Raw genomic sequence first — 20,331 nt, 5'->3', positions numbered from 1 at the left:
GGTGTGGTTTTCAAAAGCCAAAACCAAAACCAAACCGTTTTCTATGTTGCGGTTTGGTTTCAAAACCGAAACCATTTCAAAACCGCAAAACTAAACTGTTCGGTGCAGTTCGATTTGGTTCATGTTTCGGTTTCGGTTTTCGGTTCTAAGTGCCCACCCCTAGAATTTTATAGAAAAGAAAAAAGATAGGTGAGTGAACCCCATGGAAATTTCCCTAGGAGAAATCATTGTACCCGAGAGAAATTATTACAGAGTAGGATTCTCTCTTTTCCTAATCTCTTTTTCTTCTTCTATTATCTCATATTTAAACGGTTGCGATTAAATTATATCTACATCTTATTTTAAATTTGTTATATAAAGAATAAGATAAAAAGAAGAGTATGAGATGAGGGGATAGAAGAAGATGGTAATAAGAGAGGAGATAATTCTACTCCAATTATTATGGACTGTGACCTTCGATCTAAAATAATTGTAGCCGTAGAAATATGACCGCTTGACTTCTTGAAACCCGCAGAGTAAAAGTCGCTGCCCCCAAGCCATAATGATAAGAGTGTTAAATATTGGAGTATGTCTCACTCCACAAAGTATCTGTATTAGGCTCATTGAGCTAAAGCTATAATTTTTGCAAGGTTTTTTCATGTGTAAACAGCCTTTGGTTCTTGACTCGAGCTTTACTTTGCAGAGCGCATACATGGGATTCTCGAGTATCATTAATATTATCTGGCCAATTCTTATGCAACTGTTTCTCCTGATGAGTACTTCATCCTCCTTACATCTAGAAGGGAATGAGACGGATAGACAGTCCTTGCTTGCATTTAAAGCTAAAATCGTGAACGATCCACTGGGCATTCTTAGCTCCTGGAATGAATCCCTCCACTTCTGTCAGTGGCAAGGCATTGCTTGTGGCCGTAGGCACCAGAGAGTCACCGTGCTGGACCTTCAATCAAGCCGGCTGGACGGTCAGCTATCTACCCACATTGGGAACTTGAGCTTTCTTAGAATTTTAAACCTCCAAAACAACAGCTTCAACAACACCATCCCTCAAGAAATTGATCGTTTGTTCCGTCTGCAACAATTACTCCTTGAAAACAACTCCTTCAGTGGTGATATTCCATTCAACATATCACGTTGCTCTAACCTCCAAATACTTGGCATAGCTAGAAACCATCTTATGGGTAAAATTCCAATTGAAATTGGTTCCTTGTCCAAGCTTCAGGTACTTAAATTAGCCAAAACCAATTTAAGTGGGGAAATCCCACCTTCTTTGGGAAATCTTTCTTCTCTCCAGGTGTTAGATGTGAAAGAAAATAATCTGCGTGGAGGCATTCCGAATAGCCTTGGCCAGTTGAAAAGACTAACATATCTTTCATTGGGTGAAAATTATTTGAATGGTACCATCCCTCCCTCCATATACAACCTCTCATCAATTACAGTCATTTCCGTGCTTCTAAACGAACTGCATGGAACTCTTCCTCCTGGGTTGGGCCACACTATATTTCCAAACCTCCAAGAATTTTATTTCTCTTCCAACCAATTCAGTGGACCGATACCAAATTCAATCTCCAATGCCTCAAGCCTTTCACTTTTTTCAATCTTATTCAATGAGTTTACAGGAAAAGTGCCTAGTCTAGCACGCCTGTCAAATTTGTATTTGTTAACACTTGCCAAAAACAGTCTTGGAAATGATGAGGAAGGTGACTTGGATTTCATCTCTTCTCTAGTTAATTGCACCAAATTAACATACTTTACTTTTAATTACAATAATTTTGGAGGAGTGCTACCTGAATCCATCAGCAATCTCTCAACAGAGCTCAACCTACTGCAATTAGGTCGTAACCAGATACGCGGAAGAATTCCCATTGGGGTCGGAAATCTAATCAACTTGGAGGTACTAGCCTTTGAGGGAAACCTATTGACAGGCACAATACCAAGTTCTATTGGTAATCTGAAAAGGTTGGATGCTCTGTATCTGAACGAGAATAAACTATCAGGTATCATCCCATCTTCGCTTGGAAATCTAACTTCATTAACCATGTTGCTTCTTATGTCAAACAAGTTAGAAGGAAACATGCCACAAAGTCTCGGAGAATGCATGAATCTTCTACCTTTAGATCTTTCCCAAAATAATCTTCGCGGTTAAATTCCTAAAGAAGTTATTGGTTTATCTTCCTTGTCACAATTTTTGGATTTATCCAGCAACAAGCTTATTGGATCCATACCAATGGAGGTAAGCAACTTGATGCATCTAGTTGCCTTGGATGTTTCTGACAATAGGTTATCTGGTGAGATTCCACGAAGCTTAGGGAGTTGTGTAGGTTTGACAACTCTGAATCTGAGTGAAAACTCATTACAAGGGACCATTCCTGAATCCTTGAGCTCTTTGAGAGGGATTGAGGATTTCGACCCTTCTCGCAACAACTTGTCTGGCATAATTCCCAGCTATTTGGGGAGTTTCCGCTTCTTGCTGAATTTGAACCTCTCGTTTAATGATTTTGAAGGTGCATTACCAATGAAAGGAGTTTTCGAGAACACAAGTGCACTTTCTATCACGGGAAACTCACGGATTTGTGGAGGTATACCTTCTTTAAGATTGCCCAAATGCGTCTCCAAGCATTCTAAGCAAGGCTTATCTTCTCGGCTGAAAATAATTATCTCAGTTGCTTGTGGGGTTGTTGGATTGAGTTTTGCAATTTTGTTTGTGATTCTTTACCGATCAAGAAAAGCAAGAGGAGTAAAGTCAACTTCAGGATCATCATTGGCGGTTTCACTTATGAAATTGTCCTACAACGATCTCCTTAAAGCAACTGATGGGTTCTCTGCAGCCAATTTGATTGGTGCTGGTAGTTTTGGGTCCGTATATAAGGGAATACTCGATCAGTATGAAGGAAGAATTGTTGCAGTGAAAGTACTCAATCTTCATGGTGCAAGAGCTTCCAAAAGTTTCATTGCTGAATGTGAAGCTCTGAGAACCATTAGGCACCGAAATCTTGTCAAGCTACTGACTGCCTGTTCAAGCATCGATTTTCAAGGGAATGATTTTAAAGCTTTGGTTTATGACTTCATGGTGAATGGAAGTCTCGAAGAATGGCTGCATAATTCAGCTCAACGGGGGGACAATGCAACCAATTTGCAGAAGAATCTGGATCTTATTCAGAGAGTAAACATTGCAATCGACATAGCGTGTGCTCTGGATTATTTGCACAACCGCTCTCACATGCCAATAGTTCATTGCGATTTAAAGCCAAGCAACATTCTCTTGGATGGTGACATGACTGCATGTGTTTGTGATTTTGGTTTGGCAAGGTTCCTCCCAGAGGCTTCTTGTCCATTTCCTGTGCACAAAAGCTCTTCCAATGCTATAAAAGGCTCCATAGGCTATATTGCCCCAGGTAAACTTTTGTGACCTATATACACACACAAATGAGATTTCGTTTATTTTTAGCATTAATTTCTAAAGTCATACATAAAATAATATATCTGGTTTTGTGAAAATAAATACACACACATATTGTTTGCGCTTGCACTATGTTTCTGTTTGTAGCATGAGTTTTTGAAGTCACACATAAGAACCTAGCTGTGTTTTTGTGCATATAACTTAAAAGAGTATGGAATGGGAAGCAAGGTGTCAACATATGGTGACCTGTATAGCTACGGAATCCTGCTGTTGGAGATGATAACAAGCAAGAGGCCGACAGATGATATGTTTAAAGATGGTATGGACTTGCACAATTTTGTTACAATGGCTCTACCAGAACGTGTCGAAGAAATATGTGATCCACTACTTGTTCAAACGGAAGAAAGCAGCAGCAGTACTAATCCCAGAAGTAATAGGGGGAATCAAGTCCCAAATGATCAAAGACAAGGGGTTGTGGAGTGCTTGACTTCCATTGCAAGAATAGGAGTTGCTTGTTCTGCAGCAATGCCGAGAGATCGAAAGGACATGAGCAATGTTGTCACTGAGTTGTGTCTAACAAGGGATGTGCTAACTGAAACAAGGAGGCCTAGAGAGCATCAGTGATTACGGCCCCGAAGTAGTGAATCCCATGACGTGCTTTTATTTTTCATGGTGATCTTATTAAAATATTGAACGAGGGAATTGAACTCATTTCTAGAAAACTTTCTAGTGGTATCAGAAGATTCAGATCGATCTCCGAAGGCTAGTTTAGTCTCCAACGTGTGGGCGTTTGTCTGTAAGAAATATGAATAAAAACTATCACATGAGCGTTTGATTTTCATTGCAAGACGAAGGGCTGTGATAATTTGAACCAGGACGCCTAGTGCGCATATGATCACAGCCTAATTAGCACTTAGTACAGAGTCTAATTAGCTTTAGCTTTGTTGGAAGGCTTAAGTAACTAGAATAATAATAAGTTTAGAAATACGACTCCTTGACTCCTTGAAGCCAGACAGAGCGACCGGCCGGACATCAGCAATGCTGATTGCTGCAGCTGATCACGGCCTAATGTATCAAGTAATACCTTGTTATCAGTAGGGATGGGCAAATACCCATTGGTTATGGGTAACCGCAGTTACCCGCCCATTTAAATTAAACGGTTACGGTTATGGGTAACCATTTAGATAAATAAACGATTATTGGTATAACCGTTTACCCGTGAAATTTAAATGGACGGTTATGGGTATTAACTGCAGTTATAAACGGATAACCATTTACCCATTTATTTTATATATGTAAAACTAACACAAACCATGTTCTCGATCCAATAATACTTAACACCCAATAAATTAGCAAGGAATTCATCGGTCATTCTCTCAATAACATTGCTACAGGAATGATGATTCTCATCATCAAGGAATTCGCCAAATTAGTTTAAATTCTTTGCGGGTAACCATGAAATTAACAGAAATGCTTTGACAGAAATGTCTTCTAAACAATTTTTGTAACCCAATAATACTTAGCAAATATTATATTTACCTTCATTGGTAACAATTAAAAATATCGTCCGTAAACTATTATTTTAATTATTGGAATGGTATATGGACTTAAAAATTTAAAATACGGAAATGCATGATGAATGTATTTATAACGGTGTTTAATTGTCAAAAAAGAAATTATGACAATTTTTTTTTTAATTTTCAAATTGTTAAAAAACATGTAAACGGGTGAAAAAAGGGTAATGGTAAAAAAAAAAAAAGATAAACGGGTTAAAAAGAGTAAATGGGTGGTATTAAACAGTTACGGTTAAATGATTATTCGGTTATGGGTATGATTAACAGTTTATAAATGGTTATGGTGTTGTGCTAGGATAGCACCAAACCTTATGGAACCAACTCAATCTAACCCACAGGAAATTTATCAAATGAAAATGCAAGAACAATATATAAAATAACACCAAGATTTTAACGAGGTTCCTCCACAGTCAGTGTAACTGGAGTACGTCCTCGGAGCAGTAGGAGCTCACCCAATAATCCACTATCAACCAAATGGGAGTTTACAAAGTGTTGGCAATCTCACAACCCAAATAACCCAATACACCCAATAGCTCTCACACACCAAGGAAACAAATAGAGAAAGAAATATAGTGATTAATTTCTTCTCTATACAAAGCTCAAAGCTATTACAATAATAATACTTTGATGGAGTGAGAACCAACCAAGAAAGAAAATCACATTTCTTTCTTATATGGAAGCTGCGTACCTCTCTTCTTCTTTCTGCTGCTCCCTTCTTCTCTCTGTTATCCGACTGTCTTTCTTCTCTTACAACCAAAGCAGCAATTGCTGCTCAAATTCATTAAGTCACCCCGTGACTTCTCACAGGGACCAAAGAACAAAAAACCTTTAGACAAGATCCATGTTTTCCTCCCCAAAACAAGGAAATATGTTGTCCACTTTTGGTTTGTTTAGTCTAAAGTATATGGCCACTTGGCCACATAATTCAACAATCTCCACCTTGGCCAAGTTCCGAAAACGACATGATAAGCCAACCAACACAATTAGCACACAACATCACTCCCAAACACTAGCAAGAGAACAACTCATGCCGAGCCAAATGCTCCAAAACTCCTACTACTCAACGCCTTCTTTATATAGGCAAAATGTGAGCCAAGTTCAAACAGTGAACAAACTTGGCTACACCAACAACCTTAGTCAACATATCAGCGGGGTTGTCTTTAGTTGGAATCTTCTGGAGAATGATTTCCCCTTCACCAACAATTTCACGAACAAAGTGATAACGCACATCTATGTGCTTGGTCCTCGCATGATGAACCTGATACTTAGCCAAATAAATGGCACTCTGACTATCACAATGTACCTCCACCTGCTTCTGATCAACCCCCAAATCTGTAATAAGCCCATGTATCCAAATGGCCTCCTTTATAGCTTCAGCAACTGCCATATATTTAGCCTCTGTAGTAGACAAGGCAACAGACGACTGCAAAATGGACCTCCAACAAACTGGCCCTTTAGCCATAGTAAACACATAGCCTGTAGTAGACTTCCTTCCATCCAGATCACCTGCATAATCTGAATCAACATAACCAACTGCAAAATGACCAATACCAGAGTCATCCCTCTCAAAGCATAAACCAACATCTCGAGTACCATGGAGATACCTCAATATCCACTTAGCTGCTTGCCAATGCTCTTTACCTGGATTATGCATATATCGACTCACCATGCCAACTGCATGAGCAATATCCGGTCTAGAGCATACCATTGCATACATCAAACTACCAACCAAATTTGCATATGGTATATTTTTCATTTGCAGTTTCTCTTTATCAGTTTTAGGACATTGTAGAGAACTCAATTTAAAATGAGAAGCCAAAGGGGTACTAACCGGTTTGGTTGAATCATGAACTCCAAACTTCCGAATCAACTTCTCAAGGTATTGTTTTTTATTCAAACTGACGAAACCCTTTGCTCTATCTCTAGTGATCTCCATGCCAAGGATCTTCTTCGCTTCACCAAGATCCTTCATCTCAAACTCATTCTTCATTTGCTTCTTCAATTTCTCAATCTCTTCGACATTCTTTGAGGCAATCAACATATCATCAACATATATCAATAAATAAATGAAAGACCCATCTTGCAACTTCTTGAAGTACACACAATGATCATATTGACTTCTAGAATAATTTTGGCCTCTCATAAATTTATCAAACCTCAAATACCATTGCCTTGGAGATTGCTTCAAGCCATAAAGTGATTTCTTCAATTTGCAAAACAAATTCTCCTTCCCTTTCACTATATACCCATCTGGTTGACACATATAAATCTCTTCATTCAAATCACCATGTAGGAAAGCCGTTTTTACATCAAGTTGCACAAGCTCAAGATCATACTGTGCAACAAGAGCTAACATAATGCGAATTGAGGAGTGCTTCACAACCGGAGAAAAGATTTCATTGTAGTCAATGCCCTCCTTTTGTGCATACCCTTTAGCAACTAATCTTGCTTTAAATCTCACATTGCTTTTCTCATCAGCATCTTCCTTCTTGGCATACACCCATTTGCAACCAATAGCTTTCTTGCCCTTAGGCAATTTAGCTAACTCCCAAGTCTTGTTTTTCAAGAGAGAATTCATCTCATTACCCATGGCATTGCACCACCTCTCCTTTTCTTCACTCTCAATAGCTTCCTCAAAATTAGATGGAATCTCATCAGTGATAATAGGAAGAGCAAAAGAAACATAGTCACTATACCGAGCTGGCTTGGTAATTTGTCTCTTTCCTCTGTTCTTGGCAATAGACTCTTGAGGTGAAACTTGCTCTTCAACTTGAATAGAATCTTCAAGTTCAACTTCTTCAACATCCTCATGGTCTCCAACTTCTTCACTTGTAGTGGCTTCGACATCAGCGGAAATAGGATTTGAAGTACCAGAGGCAACTTTCTCAAGCTCCACCTGTTGGACATCTTTCACATTCTTCTCAGAGACTTTGTACATACTTTCTTCATCAAATGTCACATCTCTGCTGATTACAATTTTTTTCATCTCTGGGCACCACAACCTGTAACCTTTGACACCACTACTAAAACCAAGAAAGATAGTCTTTTTGGGTCTAGGATCAAGTTTATTTTCAGTTACATGAAAATAAGCAGGTGAACCAAAAATACGAATATGATCATAATCAGAAGAAGGTTTTCCAGTCCATACCTCCATTGGTGTCTTACCCTGAATAGCAGCTGAGGGTAACCGGTTGATGATGTGACAGGCATAATTAACTGCCTCTGCCCAAAATGACTTGCTTAAACCCGACTGAGACAACATACATCTAACCTTCTCAAGCAAGGTTCGATTCAATCTTTCTGCAACTCCATTTTGTTGTGGAGTTCCCCGAACACTAAAATGTCTCACAATTCCTTCTTCTTTGCAAACTTTAAAGAAAGGGTCGGATGTGTATTCACCACCATTATCCGATCTCAAAATCTTAATCTTTCTCCCAGTCTGGTTCTCAACCATTTTCTTCCATCCCAAGAAAATGCTTAACACCTCACTCTTGTGCTTCGTAGTGTAAACCCAAGACCTTCTTGAATAATCATCAACAAAGGTCACGAACCAATGTCTACCACTCAAAGAGGGAGTCTTTGTAGGACCCCAAACATCCGAATGCACATAATCAAGAATGCCCTTCGTCTGATGTACAGCAGTACCAAACTTCACTCTAGTTTGCTTCCCCAAGACACAATGCTCGCAGAAATCAAGCTTACAAGTCGTGGCACCTTTTAGAAGACCTTTTTTCACAAGCCCTTGTAGAGCTTTCTCACCGGCATGGCCTAATCTCATATGCCACAGTCTAGTAGTATCTGAATCAAATGTGCCCATATTTTCAGAAACTACAGATGCTTCACCTGTCACAGTGCTTCCCTGCAATAAATACAAATGGCCACATCTAGGAGCTTTCATCACAACAAGTGCACCATAAGTAACTTTTAATGTCTGCCCATCTGAATGAAACCTGAAACCCTTGGATTCCAAAGTACCTAAAGAAATAAGATTTTTCTTCAAATTCGGTACATACCGAACACCTGTCAACTCTTTAACCATGCCATCATGCAACTTCAACCGAACTGTACCAATCCCTTTTGTTGTGCAAGGATTGTCATCTCCCATGAACACAACGCCACCATCAAACTCTTTCAAGCTTGAAAACCAATCCTTGTGAGGAGTCATATGATGAGTACAACCCGTATCCAACACCCACTTAGTAGCACAATCAAATGATGAGGAAGTGGTTAAAGCAAAATCAAAAACATCTGTTTCAACCTCAGCAACATTGGCTTTAGAACTTTCTTTTCCTTTGGTCTTCAACTTAGGACAATCTTTCTTCCAATGGCCCTTATTATGACAAAAGGCACATTCATCTCTTTCCAAGGTTTTTCTACCTTTAGAGTTTCCTCTAGGTCGAGAGTGTGATTTTTTTCTACTAGAAGATGACTTCCTCTCCGATGATCTACCTCTAACAAATAAAGCTTCAGAGGTACTATCATGATTTTTATCTCTATGCCTCATTTCATAATTCATCAAGGCATTTGACACATCTTCAAATTTCACAGTTTCTTTACCATGCATAATAGTGGTAACAAAATGCTCATAAGAGTCCGGCAAGGAATTCAACAATATTAAGGCCTTATCTTCATCCTTAATATCCTCATCTAAATTTAACAAGTCGGCAATCAACTTATTAAAAGCATCAAGGTGTCTAATCATTTTTGTACCTTCTTTGTATTGGAAGCGGTAGAGCTTTTTCTTCAAGTGTAGCCGGTTCTCTGCACTCTTCGTCATATACTTGTCTTCCAATTTTTGCCACAACACACTTGCTACCGTCTCCCGCATCACAAAATACTTCTGAGTTTTTGCAAGGCACAACCGAATTGAAGAGCAAGCCCACAAATTTAATTTTTCCCATTCCGGCTTCGACATAGTTTCCGGCTTCTCTCCCAAAGCGGCAAGTAGATCTTGTTGAGCCAACACATCTTTGACCTCACATTGCCACATCCCGAAGTTGTTTGTGCCATCAAACTTTTCCACTTCGAACTTTGCATTTTGCACCGTCGTTCTTGCAAACCCGGAGCTGCTTCCAAAAGGATTTTCATCTTGCCCATCTGACATCTTTGGCAACTAGACAGTACCCAAGAGCAACCAGTGCTCTGATACCAATTGTTGTGCTAGGATAGCACCAAACCTTATGGAACCAACTCAATCTAACTCACAGGAAATTTATCAAATGAAAATGCAAGAACAATATATAAAATAACACCAAGATTTTAACGAGGTTCCTCCACAGTCAGTGTAACTGGAGTACGTCCTCGGAGCAGTAGGAGCTCACCCAATAATCCACTATCAACCAAATGGGAGTTTACAAAGTGTTGGCAATCTCACAACCCAAATAACCCAATACACCCAATAGCTCTCACACACCAAGGAAACAAATAGAGAAAGAAATATAGTGATTAATTTCTTCTCTATACAAAGCTCAAAGCTATTACAATAATAATACTTTGATGGAGTGAGAACCAACCAAGAAAGAAAATCACATTTCTTTCTTATATGGAAGCTGCGTACCTCTCTTCTTCTTTCTGCTGCTCCCTTCTTCTCTCTGTTATCCGACTGTCTTTCTTCTCTTACAACCAAAGCAGCAATTGCTGCTCAAATTCATTAAGTCACCCCGTGACTTCTCACATGGACCAAAGAACAAAAAACCTTTAGACAAGATCCATGTTTTCCTCCCCAAAACAAGGAAATATGTTGTCCACTTTTGGTTTGTTTATTCTAAAGTATATGGCCACTTGGCCACATAATTCAACATATGGGTATGGGTATAACCGTTTAGGCAATTACCCAAAGGGTAAACAGAGAGAACAAAACAGCCGGCTTACACAGACAGTTCTTGAGACCCCGAAAAGAACCGGGCTTAGGCCCGTTAGAAACCCAACTAGTTCCTTCTTTTTAATTAATTAATTTATTTTTATTTTTAAAACCCAAAAACAATCGGGCCAGGCCTAAGTGCCCATCCCAATTGGAAACCCAAAACCCTTTAGGTCTCAGGCCTTAGGGCTGGTTGGGCTTAGGCCTTCGGGTCTTGGCATCCAGCCCACCTAAAACCCTTTTTAAGCCCAACCTGTGTGAAAACCCAGGCCTTTCGAGCCCAGATCTTGCAGGAACCTTCCAAGAATATTCTTGGAATATTCTCTTGAATATTCTCCCTATTGACTTTTGTTGACTTTTCAAAAATTTAACCGAGACCCTTCTTAGAGTAATTCGACGTCTTGAATCCGTTTTTGACGTCCATTTTCCGAAATTCAATCGTTTGAGTATAGTTTTGTTAATTGTACTCTTTATGTGCTTAAGTGCAATTAATAGCAGCGTTCCCATTATTCCTATTTGGTACAGCTTTGCACCAACGGTGTACAATGAGTGGACCCCTTCTAAAATGCATGTTTTAACAGTATAAATGCATACGTGAAAATCATGATTTAATACTTACGTTTTATGAGATAACGTGCTTACTGAGGATAGTTTGAATTATACTATTTTTCCTATAACCTATGTTCTTTATAGGATATATGATGGATGACGATATAATATTTAGAACATGTTTTGAACACCTCTTTATAGTATAGATGATGAATGACTTTATACTATGAAGTTGATTTTGAAATATATATATATATATGTTCACTAGTTTTGTACTTACTTAGTGGTCCCTATTCCACTATGGGCGAGGGATAGATTCCGTCACTGGCGAGGTTACGGTATTGGCATAAGGCCGGGAGAAATAATCTCTAGTTACTGGCTAAGAGACACAGAGCTAGCATATGGCCTGAAGATGATTTTCCTCTGGCTATGGCACAGGGATGGGGAGCTGGCACGGGGTCTGGAGTGAGATTGGACATTCACTAGTGATTACAATATATACAAGATACTTTTTGACACATTGCACGGTATGCTAGGGTTTCGGAAACCTATTTTATTTATCATGCTATATGAGTTTTTATATAACTTTGGGGATTAGTATGTTGATAACTGTTTTATTTTATATATATATATATATATATATATATATCAACTTGGTTCACTCATGTTTGTTTTGCACCTCCTTTAGGACTTAGAATCGAAGCATACAATCCCGGCGTCAAGGTACTTCCGCATTGGCATCTTCAAGTCCTCTCGGTGTAGGACCCATTCCTTTGCTCATTCAATTTTATATTATTTTCTTTTTAGTGTTCTAAATTAGTTCTATACTCTGAACACGTTCCTTAAATGCATATTCATTATATTTTAAATTCATAAGTCCTATTTATTCTTGTTCTCATGCATTCTAAATGGTTTTTGTCACCTTCGGGTGTCGGCTAACACGTACCTATCCTAATGTTCGGAGAATATCGGAATCGGGGCATGTCAGCCTTGTTCTTCACCTTCTTCAAGAATATGCAATCCACGAATTGTTGGCTAATTTCAAGTTTGTGAAGCTTTTCCTAAGAGAAAAGAAAACACATATGAATTGTTGGCTAATTTTTGTTATGTCAAGTCATTTTCATTAAAAAGTTCCGTAAATAAATTGGGTGAGCGAGGGGTAATTTTTTGGAAGATTTTCTGGGTGAGTAGCGTAACGAGTTACAATTTTAAAACTTCGATGAGTGGGAAAAGATTGCCGGTGTCTTGAGATAAAATTTGGGTGTGACTGGACTTGGTTGGAGGACTGAGTCATGGATGCCTTAAAATATTATACTCTTAAACTCGTATTTCAAAGCTACTTAAAAACATTTGTGTATATGGTTGTTGTACTGACTCTGTCATCACATTTATTTTGCAAAACCGCGTTGATTTTACGACTCTGATATTTGAAATTTCTAATTAATTGCAGGAAAGCGATGTCTTATCCAACACAATCAAACTTGAAGTCTTTGCGTCAATTTGTTTTGGTTTGCAGCACTGAGGGCCGCTTACACAGACAGGGACGGCTCTTATCCAACACAATCATAACAACCGAAGAAGTGAGGGAATCGTTGCAAATTACTTTCATGTATAACGCTGCTTCTGCTTCATCACCGGAACTTTATTTAGCAGCTTAAATGGGGTTCCCAGGTATTGTTGTTAGCGTTTGGTCAATTTTCATGCAACTATTTCTCCTAATGGTCACTTCATCCTCTACTCTGGGAGGAGATGAAGTGGATAGACTGTCCTTGCTTGCCTTTAAAGCTAAAATTGTGAGTGATGACATGGCCATCCTCGCCTCCTGGAATGAATCCCTCCACTTCTGTGAATGGCCTGGCATTTCTTGCGGCCGCAGACACCAGAGAGTCACGGTGTTGGACCTCCGATCAAGCCGGCTAGAAGGTCTACTATCTCCCAACATTGGAAACTTGAGCTTTCTCAGGACATTAAACCTCGAAAACAATACATTCAGGCACACCATCCCTCCAGAAATTGGTCGTTTGTCCCGGCTGCAACAATTACGCCTTGGTAACAATTCCTTCAGGGGTGATATTCCGGTCAACATATCACGTTGCTCTAAGCTCCGCTACCTTGACTTAGGCGATAACATTCTCGGTGGCAAGATTCATATTGAAATCGGCTTCTTGTCCAACCTTCAGGTACTTAATTTAAGCAGGAACAATTTAAATGGGGAAATCCCACCTTCCTTGGGAAATCTTTCTTCTCTTCAGATGCTATCTTTGCAACAAAATAATCTGCAGGGAGGTATTCCAAATAGCCTTGGCCAGTTGAATAGCTTAAAAAATCTTTCTTTGGGTTACAATAATTTGAATGATACCATCCCTCCCTCCATATACAACCTCTCTTCTATTACAATCATCTCGGTGCTAGAAAACCGACTTCATGGAACTCTTCCTCCTGGCTTGGGCCACACTGTTTTTCCAAACCTCGAAGCCTTTTATTTTCATTTCAACGGATTCAGTGGACAAATACCAGTTTCAATCTCCAATGCATCCAACCTTGCATTATTTGGTATCTCAACCAATATGTTTACCGGAAGAGTGCCTAGCCTGGCAGGGATGTCCAATCTGTTTCGGTTAGAACTGGATGCTAACAATCTTGGAAATAAAGAGGATGGTGACTTGGACTTTCTCTCTTCTCTGGTTAATTGCACCAATTTAGAGCGTTTGGATATCAGTGACAATAATTTTGGAGGAGTGCTGCCTGAATCTCTCAGCAACCTCTCAACAAAGCTCGTGGCAATGACACTGGGAGGAAATTATTTAAGCGGAAGCATTCCGGTTGATATCGGAAATCTCATCAACTTGGGGGTACTAGGCATTGGGGGAAATCGGTTGAAGGGTCCTATACCAAGCTCATTATCTAAACTAAGTAAACTGTATGAGCTGTCGTTGAATCACAATGGGCTGTCAGGTACCATCCCATCTTCTGTAGGCAATCTAACTTCGTTAGGCAGATTAGTTCTCATGTCAAACATCTTAGAGGGAATCATACCTCCAAGTCTCGGTGAATGCAGAAATTTGCTAGCTTTGGATCTTTCTCAAAATAATCTTAGCGGTCCCATTCCACATGAAGTCATGAGTTTATCATCCCTGTCACTAGAGTTGGACCTATCCAGCAACCAACTTACTGGTTCGATTCCCTTCGAAGTGGGTCATATGGTGAATCTTGCTTCCTTGGATCTTTCTGAGAACCAATTATCTGATGGCATTCCTGAAACCTTAGGGAGTTGCGTAAGTTTGACGAGTTTGTCTCTGAGAGGAAACTTGTTGCAGGGAACAATTCCTGATTCCTTAAGTTCTCTAAGAGGGATCGAAGATATCGACCTCTCTCATAACAGCTTTTTTGGCAGAATTCCCAACTATTTGGGGAGCTTCCGTTTCTTGCTGAATTTGAACCTATCATATAATGATTTTCAGGATGCAATACCAATGGAAGGAGTTTTCAAGAATACAACTGTGCTTCATATCAAAGGAAACCCACAGCTTTGTGGAGGTATACCTCAGTTACAATTGCCCAAATGCAACTCCAACGAATCTAAGCAAGAAATATTTCCATGGCGGAAATTTCTTATCTCATTTGCTTGTGGGGGCTCTATTGGAGTTATCTTACTGTTGTGGTGCGTCATTCTTTATCCACCCAAAAAAGCATTGAGCTTTATGCTTCTTTATCTATCAAGAAAAGCAAGATTGAAGTTAACTTTAGGTTCCTCATGGGAGGTCTCACTCTTAAAAGTTTCATATGGAGATCTCCTCGAAGCAACTAATGGGTTCTCTTCTCAGAATTTGATTGGTGCTGGTAGCTTCGGGTCTGTGTACAGGGGAATTATCAATCAGGAAGAAAGAATTGTTGCAGTGAAAGTACTCAATGCTCATTGTTCAAGAGAAAGTTTCATAGCTGAATGTGAAGCCTTGAAAAACATTAGGCACCGAAATCTTATCAAATTACTGACCGTGTGTTTAAGTATTGACTTTCAAGGAAACGATTTCAAAGCTTTGGTTTATGAATTCATGACGAATGGAAATCTAGAAGAGTGGCTGCATTTTTCAGCTCATAGACCACCTGGGGCACCCATTGTGCATGGGCATTTGAACCTTATTCAGAGGGTAAACATTGCCATCGACGTGGCTAATGCTCTGAATTATTTGCACAACCAATGCCACATACCAATAGTTCATTGTGATTTGAAACCCAGCAACGTTCTCTTGGAAGGCAACATGACTGCCCGTGTTGCAGATTTTGGTTTAGCAAGGTACGTCAAGGATGCTTCGTGTTCACTTCCTTCACACAGAAGCACTGCCAATGTCATAAATGGCTCCATAGGCTATATTGCCCCAGGTAAGTACGATTGTTTCTTCAACCTCTTTCTGAAATGTACAAGAAAATTACTTCATTTTGTTTAAGGTATTAACTTTATGGTTCGTATGTTTAATTACAGAGTATGGCATGGGAAATGAGGTTTCAGCATATGGAGATGTGTATAGCTATGGAATCCTGCTGTTGGAGATGCTTACTGGAAAGAGACCGACGGATGAAATGTTCAAAGATGGTCTGACCCTCCACAACTTTGTTCAGATGGCATTGCCTGAACGCGTAGAAGAAATATGTGATCCGGTGCTTCTTCAAGTTAAACCAAGCAGCATTTGTAGTAATGCCACAAACAATAGGAACCATGTCCAAGATGATCAAAGGCAAAGAATTAGCAAGTGCTTGGTTATCATGGCCAAGATAGGAGTTGCTTGTTCTGCAGATTTGCCGAGAGAGCGGATGGATATTGGACGTGTTGTAGAAGGATTATGCCTAGTTAGGGATGTACTAACTGGAACCTCAATTCCTATATATCATATGATCACGGCCTAATCAGCCCATATAACATCTACTTTTGTTCGAGTAATTAGTTACATTTCCAGAATTCGCAGAAACGAAAAATATTGTATCGAAAATTAGAATAAACAAGAATAATTTTCAACTGAAATTGAACTAAACTGCATTTTTTTTTCCTTTCAGAATCTTTCTTTCAAACATGCCTCATCAGTGTGTCCTTTTCTTTTCTTTGACCACAACAGCAATAGAACATGCAATCTATTAGTTCTGTGTCAATTGTCAACGGTAAGAACAGTTTCAAAGAAAGCTGCATGGAAATTTTAAGTTTGAATACAAATAAATAAACAAAAACATAATTTGTGGTCTTATTCTTGGAAGTTTGCTGCATAACTAATTTTTTGCCTCTGGTCATGTTGTTGAGAGGTTAACTAAATGTCGTGGTGTTAAGAAGTCAACTAATCTGGTAACTCATAGTCTACTCATCGTCCTACAAACTCATAGTCTACATAATTTTATCACCAGAATTCCGGCTTCTGCTTACTGAATAATGGGTTTTCATGTTCCGAGCTTGTGCTCAGTTCGGTCTGTATACCTTTTTGTGACGACCCTTCTCTTTGTTATGAATCTTTCTTCTGCAAATCCTTTTGGGAACAAAACTGATCGATTGGCTTTGCTCAGATTTAAAGAATCCATATCTGCTGATCCACTCGGGTTCTTGACTCATGGAATGACTCCTTTCATTTCTGGAACTGGTATGGAGTTACTTGCAGCAGAAGGCATCAGAGAGTCGCAGCCTTGAACATACAAGGCTCTGACTTGCGAGGAACTATATCACCTCAAATTGGCAACCTCTCATTTCTTAGGTTTATCAACCTTCGAAACAACAGCTTCTCGGGAAAGATTCCACAGCAAATTGGTCATCTGTTCCGACTGCAGCATCTCAATCTTATTGACAACATTTTGGAGGGGGAAATTCCAGTCAACTTGACATACTGCTCTGAATTGAGCATCATAAGTTTGAGTTCAAACTGTCTCATGGGCAACGGAGCTTGGCTCGTTGACGAAGCTTTTGACACTTAATCTCGGTGCAAACAATCTGACAGGAGGCATCCCACCTTCCTTGGGAAATCTTTCATCAATCACACAACTTTCCTTGGCATATAACAACCTGGTGGGGAATGTTCCGGAGGAAATAGGCCAACTGAGAAGCTTATCTTTTTTAGCAATCTGACCAAATAATCTCTCCGGTATGATCCCTTCCTCCCTTTTTAACATCTCATCTATGAATACCTTATCACTTACGGATAATGAATTTGAGGGCATTATTCCACCTGACATTGGCCTCAAAATGCCTAATCTCCAACAAATTGGCATTGGTGGAAATGAATTCTCGGGGACAATCCAGCTTCATTTTCCAATGCTTCTCAGCTTCAAATACTTGACATCGCAGAAAACAATTTTGTGGGGCAAGTTCCAGCAAGTTTCGGAGATCTTCCAGATCTCTGCTGGCTCGGTCTGAGCAACAATAACCTAGGAAGTTATTCAGCTAATGACCTGTATTTTATAACATCCTTGACATATTGCAGCAACCTGGAAATACTTGATATGAGTTTGAACAACTTTGGAGGTGTTTTACCCAACTCAGTAGCCAATCTTTCAACCCAACTCACTATTCCTGCAGCATTAGAAAACCTCAACAATTTGATAGCCTGGGATGCAGGCTAACCTGTTCACTGGCATCATTCCTACTTTTTTTGGGAAGTTCGGACAGCTGCAAATGCTGGCTTTAGATGGAAATAGATTGTCAGGACAGATCCTTTCTATCCTTTCTTCCATAGGAAACCTCACTCAAATGTTTCAACTCTACTTATCAGAAAATAAATTAGAAGGAAGCATTCCCCCGAGCATCGGAAACTGCAAAAATTTGCAGTACATGGACATCTCGGACAATAGCCTCAGCGGAGATATAATTCACCGACTGGGAGTCTGCCCGTGGGGGTGGGTAAGCTAAAGAATGTCAATGTGCTCGACGTCTCTGGAAACAACCTAACTGGAGAAATTCCAAAAAGTATTGGAGACTGTCTGAGTCTTGAGTTTCTGCAAGGAAATCTCTTTCGAGGAATCATACCTTCTTCTTTGGCTTCTTTGAGTGGTCTTCAGCGTTTAGATCTTTCACTAAACAACTTATCAGGACAGATTCCAAAAGATCTACAGACACTTCCTTTCTTGCTGTCCTTGAAACCTGTCTTTCAATGATCAGGAGGGTGAGGTACCAAAAGAAGGCGCCTTTCAAAACAAGAGCATAATATCATTGGTTGGAAATACAAAGCTTTGTGGTGGTGTCTCGGAATTTCAGCTGCCAGCATGCCCCATCAAAGGATCAGAACCTAGAAAGTTCCTCGGTCCCAAACAAAAACTTATAATTGCTTTAGTGGTGGGATGTCCTATCCTGCTTTCCTTCTTGCTTGCACTTCACTGGAGGAGAAAACAGGAAAAGAAACCACCATCTGCAATCTCATCAATCAACATCCCTTCAAAGGTTTCGTATGAAATGCTTCATCGAGCTACCAGCGGATTCATTCCAAACGCTTTAATTGGATTAGGAAGTTTTGGTTCTGTATATAAAGGGATTCTTGAAAATGAAGAAAATGTAGTTGCTATAAAGGTCCTCAACCTTCAACAAAAAGGAGCTTCCAAGAGTTTCACGGCGGAATGCAATGCACTAAGAAATATCCGGCACAGGAATCTCGTTAAGATCTTAACATGTTGCTCCAGCACGGATTACAATGGCAACGAATTCAAAGCACTGGTTTTCGAATACATGTCAAATGGAAGTTTATAGCAGTGGCTGCACAGAGAAAACCAATCAAAGAGTTTGGGCCTTCACCAAAGATTGAACATTGCAGTTGATGTGGCTTCTGCATTGTACTATCTCCATGACCATTTTGAACAATCAATCATTCACTGTGACTTGAAGGCAAGCAACATTCTTCTTGACGACAACATGAATGCTCGTGTAGGTGATTTAGCAAGACTCATTTCAGCTACCGCGGACTCCTCTCTAAATCAAAGTAGCACAGTTGGAATAACGGGAACCATTGGCTATGCTGCTCCAGGTAAACTCTTCTAAAACTTCACAACTTCTCAGATTTCTACATAGTTGGACTATTTACTGAAGCGGTAGAAAAACCGGTAAAAGAAAACTAAAACCCTAAAATGAAATGGCTATCGGAGTGACCCTTAATCTACACCTATTGAAGAGAAAGCGCCTGCAGCAAAAGGAATGGAAACAAACTACATCAATGGCGAAACTGAGGCGGGAGAAGAAAACATAAACTACATGAACATAAGTGAAATGGATCCATTTGTGAGTAAGTGCATACTTCCAGTCCTCGAGATTGGGCTCGCGTGCTCGGAAGAATCACCAAAACGGAGAGTGAAAATGCAGGATGTCACCGGGGAGCTGCATCGTATACAAAATGCGTTGATCGGTGTAGAAATCCGTCGAGAGAGACCGAAAATCAGTAGCTAAATGATAGTTTACTTACGAATAAGCAGCTGTTAAGAAAATGTAAAATGTTAATTATAAGCGGAAGACAATTAAGCTGATGAATTTTGAGAATCAAATAAATATCTGAGTGTTCAATTTTGTGAAGTTATTCCTGCTATTAACGTCTTTCTTATCACGTGACTAGAGATATACTAACAAACATTACACATAAGTAGCCAGAAAAATATAATGATAAAAACACTAATGTGAGCTCTATCTCATTACACACAAGAATTTCATCCCGGCTAATAATTCAGACTATTCAGTCATGTTTCGCTTCCATTAGAACCCCAAAACAAAGAGTGCAAGAAATTAATAGTCATAAATACATGGACAGGTGGAGTAGCAAAAAGAAAGCCATATTCTATTTTTCTTCTTCTTTTCTTAATCACCAAGGAACAAATGATGCTTTTATAGGTGTGACATCATATGCATGGAAACATATTCAAGATCAGGACAAGGCTTACAACTACCGTATCCTTTTTTTGGGAGAGATTTTTTGTGTGCCGACCCACAAAAACACGGTTCAATACATAAA

General features: G+C 39.5%; 3 protein-coding genes and 1 long non-coding RNA gene across 4 annotated transcripts; 3 read left to right on the top strand and 1 right to left on the bottom strand.

Annotated features, from left to right (window-relative positions):
- The first annotated feature begins 691 nt into the window (after positions 1 to 691).
- LOC139190001 (putative receptor-like protein kinase At3g47110) lies at positions 692 to 2,140 on the top strand. Its single transcript, XM_070809582.1, has one exon. The coding sequence runs from the start codon at positions 692 to 694 to the stop codon at positions 2,138 to 2,140; it is 1,449 nt and encodes a 482-aa protein (XP_070665683.1).
- Positions 1,673 to 4,238, top strand: LOC103455179 (probable LRR receptor-like serine/threonine-protein kinase At3g47570). Its single transcript, XM_070819427.1, has 2 exons — positions 1,673 to 3,389; positions 3,603 to 4,238. The coding sequence occupies exons 1-2, from the start codon at positions 2,222 to 2,224 to the stop codon at positions 4,016 to 4,018; spliced, it is 1,584 nt and encodes a 527-aa protein (XP_070675528.1). The 5' UTR covers positions 1,673 to 2,221; the 3' UTR covers positions 4,019 to 4,238.
- An 8,513-nt stretch (positions 4,239 to 12,751) lies between these two features.
- Positions 12,752 to 16,394, top strand: LOC103455178 (probable LRR receptor-like serine/threonine-protein kinase At3g47570). Its single transcript, XM_008394769.4, has 2 exons — positions 12,752 to 15,757; positions 15,858 to 16,394. The coding sequence occupies exons 1-2, from the start codon at positions 13,036 to 13,038 to the stop codon at positions 16,277 to 16,279; spliced, it is 3,144 nt and encodes a 1,047-aa protein (XP_008392991.2). The 5' UTR covers positions 12,752 to 13,035; the 3' UTR covers positions 16,280 to 16,394.
- On the bottom strand, positions 15,933 to 20,069 carry LOC139194576 (uncharacterized). The gene is made up of 2 exons (XR_011579549.1): positions 19,627 to 20,069; positions 15,933 to 19,512 (listed from the first exon to the last, which is right to left on the bottom strand). It is a non-coding gene; the product is annotated as an uncharacterized lncRNA (long non-coding RNA).
- Positions 20,070 to 20,331: the final 262 nt, after the last annotated feature.

This window comes from Malus domestica, chromosome 01, assembly GCF_042453785.1.
Source record: "Malus domestica chromosome 01, GDT2T_hap1".
In the NCBI taxonomy this organism is placed as follows: Eukaryota; Viridiplantae; Streptophyta; class Magnoliopsida; order Rosales; family Rosaceae; genus Malus; species Malus domestica.
This window is presented reverse-complemented; position numbering and strand designations above follow the sequence as displayed.